General features: G+C 39.2%; 1 protein-coding gene across 1 annotated transcript in view; it reads right to left on the bottom strand.

Annotated features, from left to right (window-relative positions):
* sema6bb (sema domain, transmembrane domain (TM), and cytoplasmic domain, (semaphorin) 6Bb) overlaps positions 1-18,033 on the bottom strand; it is a 183,217-nt gene that overhangs the window by 91,010 nt on the left and 74,174 nt on the right. Inside the window, exons 2-3 of the mRNA XM_028027955.1 lie at positions 3,713-3,840; positions 555-669 (exon numbers count right to left, since the gene is read on the bottom strand). Of these exons, the coding sequence (XP_027883756.1) occupies positions 555-669; positions 3,713-3,821 (224 nt within the window). The 5' untranslated portion in view covers positions 3,822-3,840. The remainder of the gene's footprint in view (positions 1-554; positions 670-3,712; positions 3,841-18,033) is intronic.

Below are 18,033 nucleotides of genomic sequence, written 5' to 3' on the forward strand. Positions count from 1 at the left end.
ATGCCCATGGTGAAAGTTGGTGGTGGCAGAATCATACTGTGGGAATACTTTTTCTTCACATGGGAAGAGAAGCTAGTCAGAGTTTATAAGAGAATAGATGGAGCAAAAAAGCCATCCCCCAAAAAATCTTGCAAAAGGTATTGGGACTGGGCAGAGGTTCTGGCATAATAATGACCCTTAAATGTCAAAAACATCGCCAGAGCTTCAAAGGAATGATTCAGATCAAGCTGCCACAGTTTTCTGAATTTTAAATTGTAAAACTAATTTGAAACTTTGTGCAATCTTTTCCTGTACAATCACATAATATCCCAATAGCATGAATAGAAATTTGGAAATGTAACACAGTGGAAATGCAACACAGTTTAACATGAGTAGAAGGTTTACCAAGTCACTGTGTTGTATGTCAAAGGTCCCACAAATTTCACAAGTATAACCGTAAAATAGAGTTGGTTATTGGATACATAGAACTGTGTGTGTGTGTGTGTGTGTGTGTGTGTGTGTGTGTGTGCGTGTGTGTGTGTGTGTGTGTGTGTGTGTGTTGGCATTTCTTGTACCTGGCACCAATGTAGAGAGTCCGGTTGACCTGGATGATCCTTTGGATGTGCAGAGGCTCTTGTCTGAGCCACGTTTGGTGCGGTCGACCCAGAAACACGGGGTATCTTCTTACCACTATTGGTCAACAACAGGGAGAAACACATAATTGATTTTAAAGTAACATTCAGTTTTGCCAATGAAAACTGAACAATAAAAGGCTTGGCTTGAAAGTTCAGCATTTCTAAGAAATATTCATCATAAAATGGAACATTGCGTCTTTCCATTTACTGGCTTGGGCAGGTGATTCATTTTAGAGGAATGGTTCATTTACTCCAAGATTCAGTTTTTTATTCCATGTTTTGTTGAATGGAGATTGAGAAAGGAATGTGCAAACATCAACATCTTCTGTATTTTAGAGGACACTGTATTCTTTGTGTTGAGGGGAAAAATTACTTTGTAGTGAGATGAAGGAAGAAAAGATACAAAATGTCAGAAAATAAGGGAGCTATTTTTAAATAGGTTGGATTACAGTTAAGAATCTGTACAGCTATGTGCATTGACCTTCACCTTAGATGCAGAGAGAAAGTTTGCATCTGACATCCTTTCATCATCTCTCTGCTCTACCGTCATTACTTTTTTATATCCCCCTCTACACTCAGCTGATCTCTCTTGATCTTTTTAACCTTTCTACTTCATCCTTTTTCTTAGAGTGTTTACCAACATTTCTTATCACAAACAAAGATGGGTATCACTTGCTGATACAAAATGTTTCCATTTCTATATTTATGCGTAAACTGTATGCCTAGATATAACTTAATATGCACTGAAGGCCATTGTTGAGCAAAACAAACCCGTATGATGTTTTTAAGACTGTGAACTCACCTAGATGTCATGAAAACAGTTTACTGAATTTAAAACCTGAAAATGAATCTGAATTGAAAATGAAGAGAATTGAAGTCACTTTGACTGGACTGGTTGTTGGTGCCAGATGTCATGGTCTGAATATTTCACAAATTGCTGATCTGATGGGATTTTTCACACACAAACATCTCTCTGTTTAGCAGAGAATGGAAGAAAGGGAGAAAATAGCCAGATGTGAAAAGAGAATTGAGATGATAGAAAGACAACAGTAGCTCAAGTGACCATTTGTTACAACTATGGATGGATAACACCATTAAACACCTTAGACCTTGAAGCAAATGTGTTACGACATCAGGAGACAATAACGAGTGCTGCTCGTTTCAACTAGCAGGAAACTCTGGCTACATTTTGCACAAGATCACCAAAACTGGACAATAACAGATTGCAAAAATGTTGCCTGATCTCAATTTCAGCTGCAACACTCAGCTGGAATGGCCGGAATTTGAATTTGTCATACACAGCATTAAGCCATGAATCTATCTATTGTTCAGTAGCAATAGTTTGGGTGGTGTAATAGAGTGGGGGATATTTCAGCACACTTTTGACTCCTCAGTACCAAGTACCAAGATCTCATTGCAACACAGCACCTTAGCAATGTAGAGGACCAGGAGCTTCACACCATGGATGTGCAGTTAACAAATCTGCAGTGGCTTAGTGATACTAGCATGTACAGCATGACAGCAAAGGTGATAAATGCTAAAAAAAATAACTTAATTTTGGAACCAAAATAGTGTCCAACCTGGTACAACCAGGATGTAGTTTATGAGGCAGAATAACCCTGAATGAATACATCATTCCTAACCATGATAATGGTATATTTCCACTTGCACAAGACAAACCCTTATGTATTTCTAATACTTACATTGCTTCATTAGATCAAGATTAGGAGGTATAACTTTGGGAAACATAAAAGATGTGTAAGACTGCAATCTCTCATTGCGCAACATGCTGCAACCTGTAACCAGCACATGTAGCTATAGTTCTTGATCAAAAGGTTTCCATGTAAAAGCGAGTGACTTTTTTTGCTGGAGATTACAAATGATAATCTCACATGTTACTTATATTACGTAATATGTTTCTGTGCAAAACCTTAAAAAGTACATTATCTCTCATGTGAAACTGAGAAGCAGCTGTACATGTGCTTCTGATTACAATCAAAAGGAAAATAGTTTCTACAACACCTTTGTTAGAAACTGCTATAGCATATATTTTTCAATCATTATGTTTCATTTTGTACTGTTTTATGCAAGATATGGGACGACATGTACCAAGGTTAAAAATAAGTCCAAGAACCTTAAAAAATAAACAAAAAGTAGATTTCGCTGTTTGGAAGTATTTATTAAAGAAAAAAGAAACACAGACCTTTATAGTTTTGGCAGGTAACCATCCTTATAAATGCAACACTATCTGAGCAGAAAGCTTGGCCTTTTAATCACCTAATATCAAAATGTGTTATCCTGGTGTTGCAAAGATAGGTAGACTTAAGCAAAAGAGACTATCACAAAACAACAATAAACAAATGTTTTCTTGTAACTTTCATAAGCAATGTATGTTATTCTAGCAGCATTGCTAAAAATTTGATTTTTAGCAAATTTTGCCTTTCTGTTTCAGATAAATTGCAACGTGGTCATGGTGTGCAGTTTGGTTCCAAATCTGTAAGTTAATAGTGTATTTTCTTTTTCTCTCTTTTGTAGACAATGTATGTTTCTCTTTGACTGTTTTATTCAGACTTGAGCTGTTGATGAAAGCCGCCCACTATAATTCAGCTGATCCAGTGTGGAGCTCAGTAGCCTGACAATGTTTGCTCTGTATTGATGCTTAGGAAGGGTCTGGACTCGGTTGGGAAGCCATCAGTCACCATTATCGAACTATAATCAATCAAAGTCTGGTCAGAGCTGGAGACTGCCACGCTGCCGTGGAGACGCAGAGTCTGAGCGCTGAAGGAGCTGCGTCTCCTGAGGATCTACGCATGTTGGTGAGGGGAAGCTATGAATCTGAGAACCCCTTCTTACACGCATGGTCTCAATCCTGAACGTGGCCCCAAATCTCCTGACCTGGACAGCAGTCAACACCCTTCGTGTGAGAGCTTCTGTGACCTGCATGACCTACACCACGAACGTTCTTCGTACCCCTACCCCCCTCTATTCATCACCATGCGTGTTTGGCTGCAGTCCAGAGCTTCCCACTTTGTGTCTTGTGAGAGAGTGCACACAAGGGAATAAGAGTCTACAAGACAGAAAAGCCAGGAGGTCATTACCTTCAGTGGGGATGAAGTTCAGGGGTCCGGGTTCCTCTGGGAATGCCAGGCTGGCTGTTCGGAGGATCCAACACATCAGGAACAAGGAGTGAGAGATCCCTGCCGCCATCGCAACACAACTGCGGATTCTGGGAACAAATACGAAAATAAATTAAATAAATGAGTAAAACACAACACTGAGCTACAACACAATCAGGCTGGTTCTTCGTACTGACGTTTCTTTTTTTTTTGTACCCCCAAATCTCCTCTATCTCCATGCTGAGATGTGCAGGGAGATAAGTGGCCACTCCAACTCAGGGATTAAGACATCCTCTGTAGTGGAACTAGTCTAGTCAGCTCTGAATGCAGCCTGATCACTGTGGCATCGAACATCATACCAATATGACACATCTTTGAGTAAGACACATGAGAGCAGAGGAGTGGCTAAAGATCTCGGGTGAGACGGGGAGGGAGAGAGAGAGAGAGATATGCCATTTACATGGATGAAACCAAATCTCCAAAGGAGCAGAGTGAGTGAAGCGCTCCAGACGTCAGGCATTATCTAGGATATGAAAGCGACTGAGAAGAGGTGGTTTACTTAAATTAAATGCCTTCCAGCGACACAAATCACCCCTCTGTCAGAGTGGCTTAAACTGATGGTGTTTTTTTTATTTTTTTTTATCAAGCAGCACTGAGGTACATATAGGTTCTGCGATGTAATTCATGTGGAAATACAAATGATGCCTAAATGAAGCTACCATCCACCATCAATCTAGAAAATAACTCCTCAGCTCTGCCTCTTTGGAGAAAAGCTTCTGGGATTGCTACTGACTTGAGCCACAAACCTCAAAGGATATAAAGTGGCTGACCACAGCCTCTACATCCTGATACTGCAATTTTGCTTCAAAAGCACATGTGTGACTCAAAGTGTTTCCAAAAGGCACTTTGTCAAGCTGTTACTGACTCATCTTTAAGAACGTGTCAGGTCTATCATCCACTGCAGGCATCACATTGTGTTTTCACTTAAACTGCACACACAGTAATGTGAAGAATCCTGAAAATGAGCACTCCTCCTCTCATCGAGTAATAAGATTTAAAAGTCTCCATTCCAACCACTGGAAACACAAAACATTTCTTACAGTCGTGCACAATTGCAACATCTCACAATTTGAATAGCCAAAGCTGAATTTCTTTATGCAAAATGCAGAGGCATTTCACTGTGGTCACAGATGTGCATTGTGTGAATTTATGCAAATTACTGAACAGTGGATAACTTGGAGAGTTGCTGAACGCCAGGGGTGTAATCGGCTTATGAAAAGGTTTACATTAAAAGGTAAAATCATGATGATTTTCAAAATATTTAGACAATTCCAGATGAAACTTTGCCACTAACAATAAGTTCTGTTTCTCCTACTTCTATCCTAATCCTTAATTTGTCCTATTTTTCTCTCAAGCCAATTACTGAGGAGATCACTAAGGTCTCACTAACTGTACTGGTCATTCATGGAAATAATTATTCTCATCATTTTTTCTTTTTTTTTTTGCTAAGAAAATTAAAAATTAGAATTTGTTAGGCCATAGATCCAATCAAAATGTAGCCTAAATAACTAGTACTTCTGCCACAGGCTGTAAGGTAATGTGGTGTTTTTTTTTTTTCTTTTACACCATCTATTGTTTATTTGGGTGAAAAGTTTACATTATTTTCTTAATGATATAATCTCAATAGTTTATATATATAAGGTTTATATTGAAAAATTACAATAGTAATTTTACCAAGCAAAAAGATGAAAAAGAAAAATCATGTTCATGTTAATATTTTTGTTTGTTACATTAGATTTTAAGTTAAATTAATGCTGGCAGGCCCCATGTTTGCATGCAGCACTGGATGGTGAAAGTAGGCTTTCGCTTGAATTAATGGCACAGTCAGAAATGTGGAGTCTTTTTCCAGAGACGTGTTAAAAGTATTTTATTTGGTCTACTCAGTTATGGAAACACAAGTAGAACAAAAATGACTGAATAGAGAAAAAAAAATGCATTAGTGGTTATCAAATCTGTAGGTCACGATCAATGGACCTCAGCAGCTGTAAGATAGAAAGCCTGCAACGATGAAAGCATCTGCAAGGTCACTGAACAGTGCTAGCACATTCTTTCGCATAACAAATATACAAGCAGCGGCTGCTTCATTTTTTCTGCCCTGCTGCAGAATTCCAGCTAGAGTCACAAACTCACAGCCATAAAAGAAAAAATAATTACATCTTGCCTGGCTTTAAGATTTCCATTTGTAACAGAGGCAAAAGGATTTAGACCAAACATCATCCTATGCTGGCTACTTCAAGTAGGTTTTAGGTGGCAACAGACAATTTTTGTGACTCCTAAAGCAATCTGTGCTGACTATAAAATGATGCAGCTTTGTTTGTTGCTTTTCCTTTGGTTTGTCTTAATTCCCAGCAATGATCCCTTTTAGTTACTGTTTATGGATGGTCAAAGAAAGATGTAATAAGGAATGATATTGGCTGGAAAAGTCAAATACTTCAGAGTTTCATATATGACACCAGCTGTTCTTTATTTTCCATTACTTTTTGCTTGTTGTTTTCCATTAGTTTCATTCATTGTTTTGTTAAATGCAAATTTCTGGCTAAATAATTTAATGGCTATAGTGAAGTGTAGGTTCAGAGCACAATCAAATTAAATGTTTATATTGAAAAATATGTTTATTTTTCAATCTGAACAATCAAATGACAAACAAATTATGCTTTTGAAGTTACCTTGATGTTACAAACAGCTTGCATAGATAATTGCTTAGATGGCTTTAAGTATCTCCACGCATCTGGTTGTCAGATAAGCCATTAATAGCATCCATATTTGAAAAATGTTGTTCTGACCTTTTTTAACACTAAAATCCTCTAACACACCATTTCCAGCTTATTAGTGAAACATACAGAGTTGTCCTAGTCAATGGAAAAAAAGGCATTGCTGATAAAAATATCTTAGTTTATCATAAATTCAGTAAATTAAGTTTTTATTTCTACTAAATCAGTTCAAGAATACTTTGTACATCCATAATATCTCTTTTCAAGACGTTCTACAGAAGCACCATAGAGAGCATTCTGACCAGCTGCCTCTCTGTGGGGTGTGGAGGCTGCAGCGCCTCCGACTGGAAGAACGTGAGGAGAGTGGTGCAGACAGCAGAGAGGATCATCGGGGCCCCCCTTCCCTCCATTCAGGACATTTCATCCCAGCGCTGCGTGTCCCGAGGCCGAAACATCATCAGTGACCCCTCACATCCCCACCATGGACTGTTCTCCCTGCTGCCCTCTGGAAAGAGGTTCCGCAGCATCCGGTGCAGGTCCACCAGGTTCCGAAACAGTTTTTTCCCCACTTGCCATCAGACTGCTGAACTCTTAACTGGACTGAACTCAAAAACTGGTCTCCACTTTATACCTTGCACATATACAGAGCTAAATAACTTCTATCTTACTGTCATTCCTGCACTTTATATTTTATATTTATATTTACATTTATATTTTATATTGTATTTTATTTTATTCTGGAGTAACCTCATAACATTGGAACCTCAAACATTGTTCTGAGCCGTATGCAACGAAATTTCGTTCTGTATACACCCTGTGCATGCAAAATGACAATAAAGTAAGTCTAAGTCTAAGTCTTTAATGATTCACCAGTAACAGAATGAATAAAACTACTAAATAAAAAGCATTAGAAGAAGAAATGTACGGGTTATGATGAATACAACATCAACTTTTTTTTAAAACTCGCTTCTTTAAAAAAACAAGATTGTCCTGTTTGAACAATCTATATTTTTTACTTACTTTAACTGCAAGACTCAATCCTAGCAATGTTCCTTCTTTTATCTAAGTAAAGACTATAAAAGCTTTCTCCACTGAAATGTGCTTTCCATCTGAGGTCATTTTTTAAGTTTCTTTCTCACATGCTCTCAGTCTTCCCCGAAGGATACAAACAGCCATTGTGCAGCCCATCTCTTTAATGGAGTCACAGACATAACCTTATCAAGACACATAATCTTTATGGGACATTTCTCAAATTCCCTGGACTGACACCAGAATAAAAGTGGGAGGCATGCTAATTACTCAACACCCACAAGCAAAATTACAGGAGGTGAAGGTTAAAGAGTCACACTGAGAAGAAAGAAAGTCATTGGCTTGAAAGTGATAGATTTGGAGAGAGATAAGTGAGACTGAATAAGACACACACAAAGAGAAGATGAGGAGTCAGAGAGATAGTATATCCAATCAGAGAATCTTTTGTTTCACCTATTAAAAATGTATGACTAAATGTCAGGCAGTATGCATTCGATTTGTATAATTAGACACCCTGGGCTATAGGATTTTGCCGGCCAGCAGAATAAGTAGATACACAAGTCATAAACCAAATGTAGGAGGGAGATATTTAGTGTGCATGTGTAAAACTGTAATTATCACAAACAGCACCAGCCAAGTCTCTTCAGAGGCATCTATGTGAGGTAAAAGCTGTACTTCAGCATACTAACACTGGTCACAGCACATCGCGGCTCCAATTTAACATTTGAAGTAAAACTCTTAATTGAACACCTGGGTGTCACAAACCTCTGTGTTCAAACTATAAATGTCAACATGGTTTTTTTGTTGTTGTTGTTCATATGGAAGTTGGCACACAATATGAGCTTCAAGGACATGGAAAATATCAGCAGACAAACAACGCTGTCTGAGGTAAATGCACAGTTGGAGCAACTGAGGAGGGATTTTGTTTTCAGAGCTTTAACATGCATAGTCAGGGAAGGTCTTCATTTATAAGACTTGCCAGGTTGCCAAGTTACTGCTAGATGTTATTAAAATAAATCGCAAACAACTGCTTGTCGAGCATAACTTGAGCTACAACATAAAAATGAGAATCTTGAACCAGCAGGAGCACAAGATGCCACAATAGGAATGTGATTCTCCCTATACCAAGGGGTATTTAATATTTAGCATTTGCCAAAACCAATTCTTAATTCTACATCTGCAATATTTATTACAGATATTCACACACAACACATCGTAAGTCACCAATGCTTTGATCCCTTTTTACCTTACTGCTGCCCCTTGAAGCCTTTTCTGCTTAGCGTTTTCCTCAAAGTGCCTCATTTTAGGCTTAGTTAGCCAGAGGAACACATTGTTTATGGAGCTCTTTCGCTACCACCTTGATAAATACCAACTTATTTAGTTTACATTGTTTAGTTTGAACTATTTCAATTAGAAAATGCAAGGAACACTTTCTGAAATGTTCCGTAGTGATATAATGTAAACATCTGATACCATTACAGGTTTTGATGTAAAACTATAGCCTCTGGGGGACAGGGGTTAGCAGGGCAACTCCTGTTCCTGGGAACCAATGTTCTGCATGTTTTAGATTGTCCTTTGATTTAACATACCTGAATCAAATCGATGGTAATTAGGAGATGAAACATTACATAATTCAGCTATTTATTTAACTATTTTAGGAAAGGGAAATACCTAAAACATGCAGGACTGGAACTTACACACCTGCAACAACCAAGATCAGAGGTTTATTACAGTCAGCTACTTAAAAAAAAAAAATCAATCAAGGCGGCAGTGATCAGGACCCCAAACTAATACTTAGATTTGAAACAGGACATCCCCGCTCAAAGGACAAACAAGGACCAGTTATGTTTTTCAATTTAGTTCAGTATAAAATTGAACATATCTTGGTATTTAAGCCAGTTGTGACCCCTAGTTGTTAGAGATCATTAAGTACCACTAAGTGAAATTCTTCCTCATTCCTGCTGATTTACATTACAAATTAGCTGAAAAATCTATAATGTCTACTCTATTAAGTAAAACCTCAATGAAAACACAGTCAAGTCAGGTTAAAGCACACAGCTATATTGGATGAATGGAAATAATTGGATTGAAGAATGTCTCCGGTGTTAAATTAGATGCTGCTTACAGACGGTGACCCTGTATTTCACAGGTCTTGGTGCTTTGCATGAAAAAAGAACACATCATCATCAAATGAAAACACTGATAAGCTCTGAAATGTTTTTGTTACTTATTACAGTTGCCATGGTGTCTCCTGCTTTCTCTTCTCTTTCAGTCTTTTTTAAAATTTCAGCACCATCTCGTTATGCAGCGGTTTGGCTCTGACTGTGCCTTAACCCTCAGCCTTGATGATGTATTTTTGTAACACCGCTGTGAGGGACTTGCAGGAGAAAGAGGGAAAAAAAAAAAGAAAAATTGGACTAAAATGGGGGTTTAAAGAAAGCCAAGATTATGCATGTCCTAGATATAGGAGCCTGGTAATGAAATGCAGCCAAATTAATGGGGGGAAATGTAGGGTGGTGTAGGTTGGAAAATTTTTTATTAAAATATTTAACAAGATGGTTTCAACTATTATGCAAAGGTATCAGAATGCAATAGTGCATAATATAATCCTTTTTCACACTTGCCGCCTTGCTTCAGAAAGCCTGTGCAGAAGAAATATGAATGTAAACATCCTCCATTTCCAATCAAATCCGTTTATCACTATTCTACAGTGCAAAGTGTTTTTTTTCCCTTCTGTTCACAGGAAATAAAAGTCTGCTATTTCTTCTGTGGATTTCATATCTATTACAACTGGCTTCATCAAGGTTAACATATGCTTTGTAATAACAATAACTCACAGGAACAAAAAAAAATGGTGCACTGTTAAAGGAGACAATCCACGAATTGAACTCCAATTCTGCATTTAACCTCATAAATGAACTTGCTTGAGCTTCCGGTCTTTAAGGCTTGTGATAGGTTTGTCTGGCAGAAAATTGTGAAAGCCTTACCAGCTGCAGAAGTCTATTATTTCAGTGGAAAATCTCTGAGGAAAAAGTTGTACGCTTTATGTTTGGCACAAATGCTAGCAAGTCAGAACAATGCGTCTCGTATTTAGTGGATGAAGAGACAGATATTTTACCAAAAACATAAACTGAGAGCAAACCAAAAGTGATATTCATTAAGAACAGAAGTAAGAGAGCTCAAAATAAATTGTCACTGCTGTGGGATGATGAAATGACAGTGTGTCACCACATATTAGCAATCCTACTTTGATAAGACGATAATTAAGTGAAGCTTTCCTGGGCTTACAACTTCTTGCACTTCCAAGCAGATGATTTGCATAATTAGTGCAGGTTTGAAGTTTTTACAACTTCACTCATTCTTTGGTTTCTATGAATTTTGCAAAGATCTGAGTGGAAACATTCTCAAAGAGATCTACGCTCCAAGTCTCTCATTTTATTTAATGCTTTAAGGCAGTTTGTAATTTCGCTAGTAAAAATGGTTGATGCTGTATAAAAATCTTGCTTTTATTAGAAGTCAGAACCCAACGAGGGAAGAGAACTTGGTTGAAAAACAGCAGCTTTTTTGTGACTCCAACAGAGCGTAGTACAGCCCAACAGCTTATTTTTTATTATTTTCCCCAAATGAAACTCAAGCTGCTCCCTAAAGCAGAAACAACCTGATATTCTCCTGGAAGCTGAATGCCTGACCTACAAAGCTAATCAGATACAAACATTCTCCACTGTGCAAAAATATTTAGCACTTTAGATAAGCTCCACACATCTTGGCTAATAACTTCTAACTTTAAATCACATACACAAAATTGTCCACAATCCATGGATGTTCCTGTATCAGAAAGGCACAGTCATGCATGACTCCATTTTGAAAAGGTTTTTGCTACATTGTAAAACCTTGTTATGATGTGTCCTTTTTCAAATTCTTTCTAGAACTTCATAGATATTTACCTGTTGTACCAAGAAGAAAGTGACACAAAGTTCGTTACTATTCAAGATGAAAAACTATTTAGACATAATTCTAATGTACAAAATTTATGAAATATTCACTGTACAGGGCAGAAATAACTTTCTGATGATTTTTATGGAAAAAAGTAGTTTCACTTTTATGTAAAGATTCGGCTCAAAAGCTTCATACTCGATATGAAAATATACAAAACTAGATAAACCCTCGTCAGTCTAAAAAAGGCTCTGTTTATTAAAATGCATATTCACTTAACTTGAACATTTAACAGACCGACTCTATAATTAAGCGATATGTTCATAATTTAACACTTTTATCTCACCCTGGTAGTAATGCAATTAGATCGCACACAGTTTTTCCAAAATATAAAAACTGCATTGTCCTCCCATCTACGTACGATATTATACTTCATACCAATGCCAATAGTTACAATACGTTTAAAAAAGGCTTTGACCTCGGAGCTTGAAGTTTATATCTTGGACAGTTCTGATCATCGGGGTGTATCTGAAAATTGCTTGACAAATTGAACTGTGGTCATGTGCTGCCCCATAGAGTCAGAGTTTTGATAGCTTTTCTCCTAGTGAGATCTACCTCCTTGGAATTGCATTAATTTCTGTAACAGGTATAATCAAAGTATATGTACAGCAATCAGCACGGCAGTTTTGATTCATTCATGAACAACCCTACTCTTAGAGCCGAAGAACGAGAAGCGTAAGACAATTAGAGGAGAAGGTCAAGATTTTGACCTTTATCTGATGTCTATGACTCAATGCAATCTTCCAGGTTTCCTTAGATAGAAACTTTTTAAGCTACTTTGAATAATTAACTAAGCTTATCGTACTGTTTGACAACTAGGATTGATCGAAAGGTATGCATAGTTTAGTTGAAAACATTTCCTGTGAAGTGCCTAGGACACTGTTATGCCAGCCCGGACCATGCGCTGCTTCTCCAACAACAAACCCTGGATTACCAGCGACCTGAAGGCACTTTTAAACAAAAAGAAGATGGCTTTCAGGTCTCGAGATAAGGAGGAGCAGAGGAGAGTCCAGCTTGAACTCAGAGAGACACTGAGGACATGCAAGGACAACTACAGGAGGAAGCTTGAGTCCAAACTCGAGTAGAACGGTGTGAGAGATGTGTGGAAAGGAATGAAGAACATCGCTGGAATGAAGGGGAAGGACACACTGATATCTGGGGGCCGGGACAGAGCAAACCAGTTCAACCAGTTTTTCAACAGGTTTAGCTCACCTCCTGCTACTCCCCTACCACCACCATCCCCCCACACATCCACACTGCCCCAAGTTGTTCAAACCACCTACCGGCATTCTCCAGCACACCACCTCTCCTTGAGCCCCCCCATCACCCTCCTCCTCCCCCATCTCCACTGCAGACAACAACACCTACCCCCAGCTAACGGTGACTACAGGCCAGGTTGAGAGACAGTTGGAGCGATTACACCAGGGGAAGGCTGCAGGACCTGATGGCATTACACCACGGATCTTGAAGACCTGCTCCATCCAGCTGGCCCCTGTACTGGCAAAGATGTACAACCTGAGCGTGAGGCTGGAGAGAGTCCCGCTGCGGTGGAAGACATCACATGTGGTTCCTGTTCCCAAGAAGCCAAGGCCAGTCGACCCAGAGGACTACAGGCCAGTCGCTCTCACATCTCATGTGATGAAAGTCATGGAGAGACTGGTCCTGGCCCAGCTGAGGCCTCAGGTGAGGACGTTTCTAGACCCCCTGCAATTTGCCTACCAGCCCCACTTAGGAGGTAACGATGCCGCCATCTTCCTGCTGCAACGAGCACTGTCGCACCTGGATGGTGGAGGAGACACTGTGAGAATCACATTTTTTGATTTCTCCAGTGCCTTCAACACCATCCAGCCTCTGCTGCTGGGTGAGAAGTTGCGGAGGATGGGTGTCAACGACTCAGTGATCTCCTGGGTGACTGACTACTTGACAGGCAGGCCACAGTTTGTCCGTCTGGGCAGTGTCCTGTCTGATGTGGTGGTCAGTGACGTAGGAGCTCCACAGGGAACTGTGCTTTCTCCCTTTCTCTTCACCTTGTACACCGCTGATTTCCAGTACAACTCTGAATCATGTCACCTACAGAAGTTTTCTGATGACTCAGCGGTTGTCGGGTGTATAGGGGATGGAGGGGAGGGGAGTACAGGACACTGGTGGACAGTTTTGTGGAGTGGTCTGACCAGAATCACCTGAGGCTCAACATTAGTAAGACCAGAGAGATGGTGATTGACTTCAGAAGGAAGAAGATACCTTCACGGCCACTAAAGATCAAAGGGGAAGTGGTGGAGGAGGTGGAGGATTACAAATACCTGGGAGTTGTAATCGGCAACAGACTGGACTGGGCATCTAACACTGACGCTGTGTGCAGGAAGGGGATGAGCAGACTCTATTTTTTAAGAAAGCTGAGATCCTTCAATGTGTGCAGCAAGATGTTGGAGACCTTTTATCACAGTGTTGTTGCCGGTGCCATCTTCTTTGCTGCTGTGTGTTGGGGAAGCAGCATCAGAGCCAACGACTCTAATAGACTGGACAAAATCATCAGGAAAGCTGGCTCTGTACTGGGACTAAGGCTGGAGTCCCTGGAAACTGTGGTGGAGAGGAGGACACTGAAGAAGGTTCTGTCTATTATGGACAATAAACAGCACCCTCTCCACCACATAGTGGACAGACAGCGGAGCACCTTCTCACATAGGCTGCTCCAGCTCCGCTGTCATAGGGACAGATACAGGAAATCCTTCCTGCCACATGCCATCTCACTGTACAATAAAAGCTAAATCATTGTTCTGCACTAATCAGTCCAATTTTGCACAACTGCACTGTGGCACACTTGCTGTACATATATTTACATATACATACTGTATCTGCATTTTAGAATCTTTGCAAGGACTGCTCTAAGCTGCCTTTTATATTGACAGCATGTTATATTTTATTTTTATTTTGTCTACAATTGATACTCAGTTGTTGTGTGTCTTGTCTCTATGCTGCTGTAACTGCGAAATAATTTCCCTGCTGGGATGAATAAAGTAATTCTATTCTATTCTATAGAGATGACTGTTGTGAATTGGCTCCATTAAATACACTTCATTGAAATTGAGTTGAGTTGATGTATTTGCTGCATCCGTTTTGGTTCTGTTGACTAAAAGTTTGGTTCGAATGTTAACATAATGAAATGTGATTATGGTTCATAAAAAAGAGAATTAAACCACCAGGTACAATGCCTGACAAGGGGAGATAGGACCCCTATCTCAACTTCAAGTCTAGCTCACCTTAAAAAGTCATGCTCTGTGGATAATTAAAAATATATTGTACTGAGGTCAAGACAGACAAGGCCTATTACTGTTTAGCAACTTTTATTACAAAAAAAAAAAACAATAAACTACAGCTCCCAGCAGGCAAGGGAGTGGGAGACACTGATGACCTTCAGGCTTTTGAACATGAAACTGTGCAGGAACACGAGGAAGGATGTTATGTGAGCATTTTTATGATTGTTCCACTTTCTCCATGTGGACCAAAAGACAGCTCATAGATTTCCAGCAGACTGAGCTAATCATCTTATTAGCGAGACGGGAGAGGCTGCTTTATGGACTGAGTAAAATCAATGACAGGTGAAAGCCCAATGCTCCTCGGATCTCCTTCATTCGGCAATGACACAAGAAACTGCAGGGAGAATATGATGAACGGGTCTTAAAAAAGTGTGAAAAATAGCCTGGGAACAGGGATTTAGGACGTAGATTAAAACAAACACCACCACAAAAGATCGGGGGGCGAGAAAAGTGAAGGCGGACACAACACAAGGAGAAATAAAGTGTAATCAAAGTGAAATATGAGAAGCCAGCTATCCAAACAGAGAGAAGGAGTCACAGCGGAAATACAGAGGGGAAAGCCAAAATATGTGTGGAATGAGAGAGACGGAAAGGCAAAGACTCAGAAGAGGAAGAATTTGGAGCCAAGAGGACTCGTGTGCTGCCAGATTTATCTGCACCAGGAGCCAAGAGCAGACTAGCAGCAAGAACCTTCAAGCTCATCACTCGCCTGGTATGCAGCTTATCCAATGTGTATTCCTTGTGTAGTCAGTGATTGTATATTTAAATAATTGCTGGGGTAAATCAAAAACTTCCTGCCGCAGGAAAGGTATCACAATCTTTATCCGTGGAAATAAATCTCAATGATATTGTTGATGTTATTGTCTTCCAGAATGATGTTGCCAATGAATCAACTTTATAAATCTGTTCATTTTTGCATATATTAAAACTTCAATACAAAGATTTGAAGATCTTAGTTTAATGCATCACCCCCAAGTTTTTCAAGCTCAGTTTTTCAATCCAAGCGTTTTCAGTTTTACTTTAAAAAGACAGCACATATCTGCTTTGATTAATGGAGAAAACTGGTAGACATCAGCTCTCTGTTCACCGAGGACAATAAAGGAAGAAATCGAGGAGGCCTTTGTTTTACTCTATTTTCAGACGTTAAGTGAACTGTGCTGGGCCTTGTTGGTAATGCTTGCACTTAGAAAGGCCTCCGTGAAATTCTTGCATGAGAAATAACAGCATGGGGCAAGAAAGACTGGCAATCACATTGACAGATGACTTAAATTACATTGTTATGACTGTTAAAGGAATGAGTGGTTTGAAATCTACTATATATGATTTGTTCTTTTTTTTTTTACCCTCAGACAGGCTTTAATAACAAAACATTTGTTTTGTTCTTGAGCCTGCGTGCTGTAGAAGACTGAGGCCTCCAGGAAAAATGGTCCTAAAAAGCCCTATGATTAATCAAGAAAGTCATCAAAGCTCTTCTCTATAAGCATTTCATCACAGAACACATGTACACTATATATATGTATGTATACAGATGTCATATTCATGATGACTGTGCTATCCCTGTATGCAACATCAGCATAGCAAAGAGCTACTTAGGCTGAAATAAATATCAATATAATTATTTAATTGTATTGAGCATCTCCATGCCTGTAATATATTTGGTAATGTCTGTTGTTTAATGCAGCAAAAAATGTTTCAGGAAGGCAGTCAGAAAGGAATCATTCTTCTCCACTGTCACCAGATGCTTGGTCCGGATGAAGGACTGCTGCAACGGCAACAACTTTATGCAATTGGCTCACCCTTCCTTGGATAAATAACTCTTTACGAATTGGCATAAGATGATCAACTCAATTTGAGTGTAATATATTACAAAGAGGACAGGGTTGGCTTTTATCTAATTGGACATGAATCTCACAGAGTGACTGGGTTTTATTGGTTTCATCGGAAAGATCTGGGTTGAATTGGAGCCAGATTTGACTCTGCATAACTAGATATGAATTGAGCCTATGCCATGTTTTGAATGGGTGATATGTACCCATACACTGAGTAGGAATGAATACAAAAATCAGAAAAACAATCTGCTGCAAAATAGCAACTGTTTAGGAGATTTAAAGCAATAGTTATTCCATGTGAATGTTTGGGCTTTTCTGTATTTAACTTGAGAAAATATTATTTCTTGTATCAATGGAATAAATTACATAAAAAGCATATTTTTCTTGCAATGTAAACCAGTGCAAGCAAACATTTCTTCTGGGCATTGTGTCTTCACTTAAGTTAAACCATAATCGTCTCCCTCCATCTCTCTCAGGGCCAAGTGTAAAAAAAAAAAAAGCATCTAGGAATTCCCTCCACCGCCAAGTTATGAACACACAATTTCATCCCTTTTGCCTGGCACTTGAGTGACCCGAGGTCTGTTTACTAGAAATTTACATCAGCATAAAATCCTGGAGCCTTAGTAACATCACACATATTTAAAGTGAGAGACAGCGTGTGAGGGGAGAGAGCAGGAAGGAGAGAGGGAGAAGGAGGAGTGGATGGTAAATGAAGGATGAAGAGTGACCTTTTTGCACAGAATGCTTATTTTCCCATGCATGGAGAAATAGCAAAGACGCACTTTGTGAGAATGATGTTCAACCTCGGTAACAAAACAGAAATTCATCTCTTTTCCCCATTTTGCTGTTATTAAATCCTGAGACTCTCTACCACATCATTACTTTCTGAGTACTGCTGATAGGGTCTTTGTGTATATTGTTCACTGGACTTTGATTTCTGGGCTTTGTTCTTTGTCTCATTATTTTTGGGTACAGCTGAGTTTCAATCATGACATGTCTCAGTTAGGAGTAGCTTGTCTTTATATTCAGTGTGCCTCAGTTTGTTCCTTCGTTTTTATGTTGTCTTTGTAGTTTTTTTTTTCTTCTTCAATTTGTGCAGAGGTAACAGTGGTGGGAGTTTTATATCAAGGTTTTATGCCCGAAACCTCTACAATTTTAAGCACTTACAATTATTGTATTTGCACTGTATTGCAATTTTTTACAGAAACCTGAGTTGTTCAGTGCACAACTAATAGTTGTCTTGTGAACCAAGGGGTACGTTTGAAATGAACTGTAAGAGTAGGGATTAAAGGATGGAGCTGGTATAAGACAATCTCTTTCATCACAAATGCAGATAAGGTCCCTTGAAGATGTGAAAAGAAGGCTGA

This window comes from Xiphophorus couchianus, chromosome 9 (assembly GCF_001444195.1).
Source record: "Xiphophorus couchianus chromosome 9, X_couchianus-1.0, whole genome shotgun sequence".
Taxonomy (NCBI): Eukaryota; Metazoa; Chordata; class Actinopteri; order Cyprinodontiformes; family Poeciliidae; genus Xiphophorus; species Xiphophorus couchianus.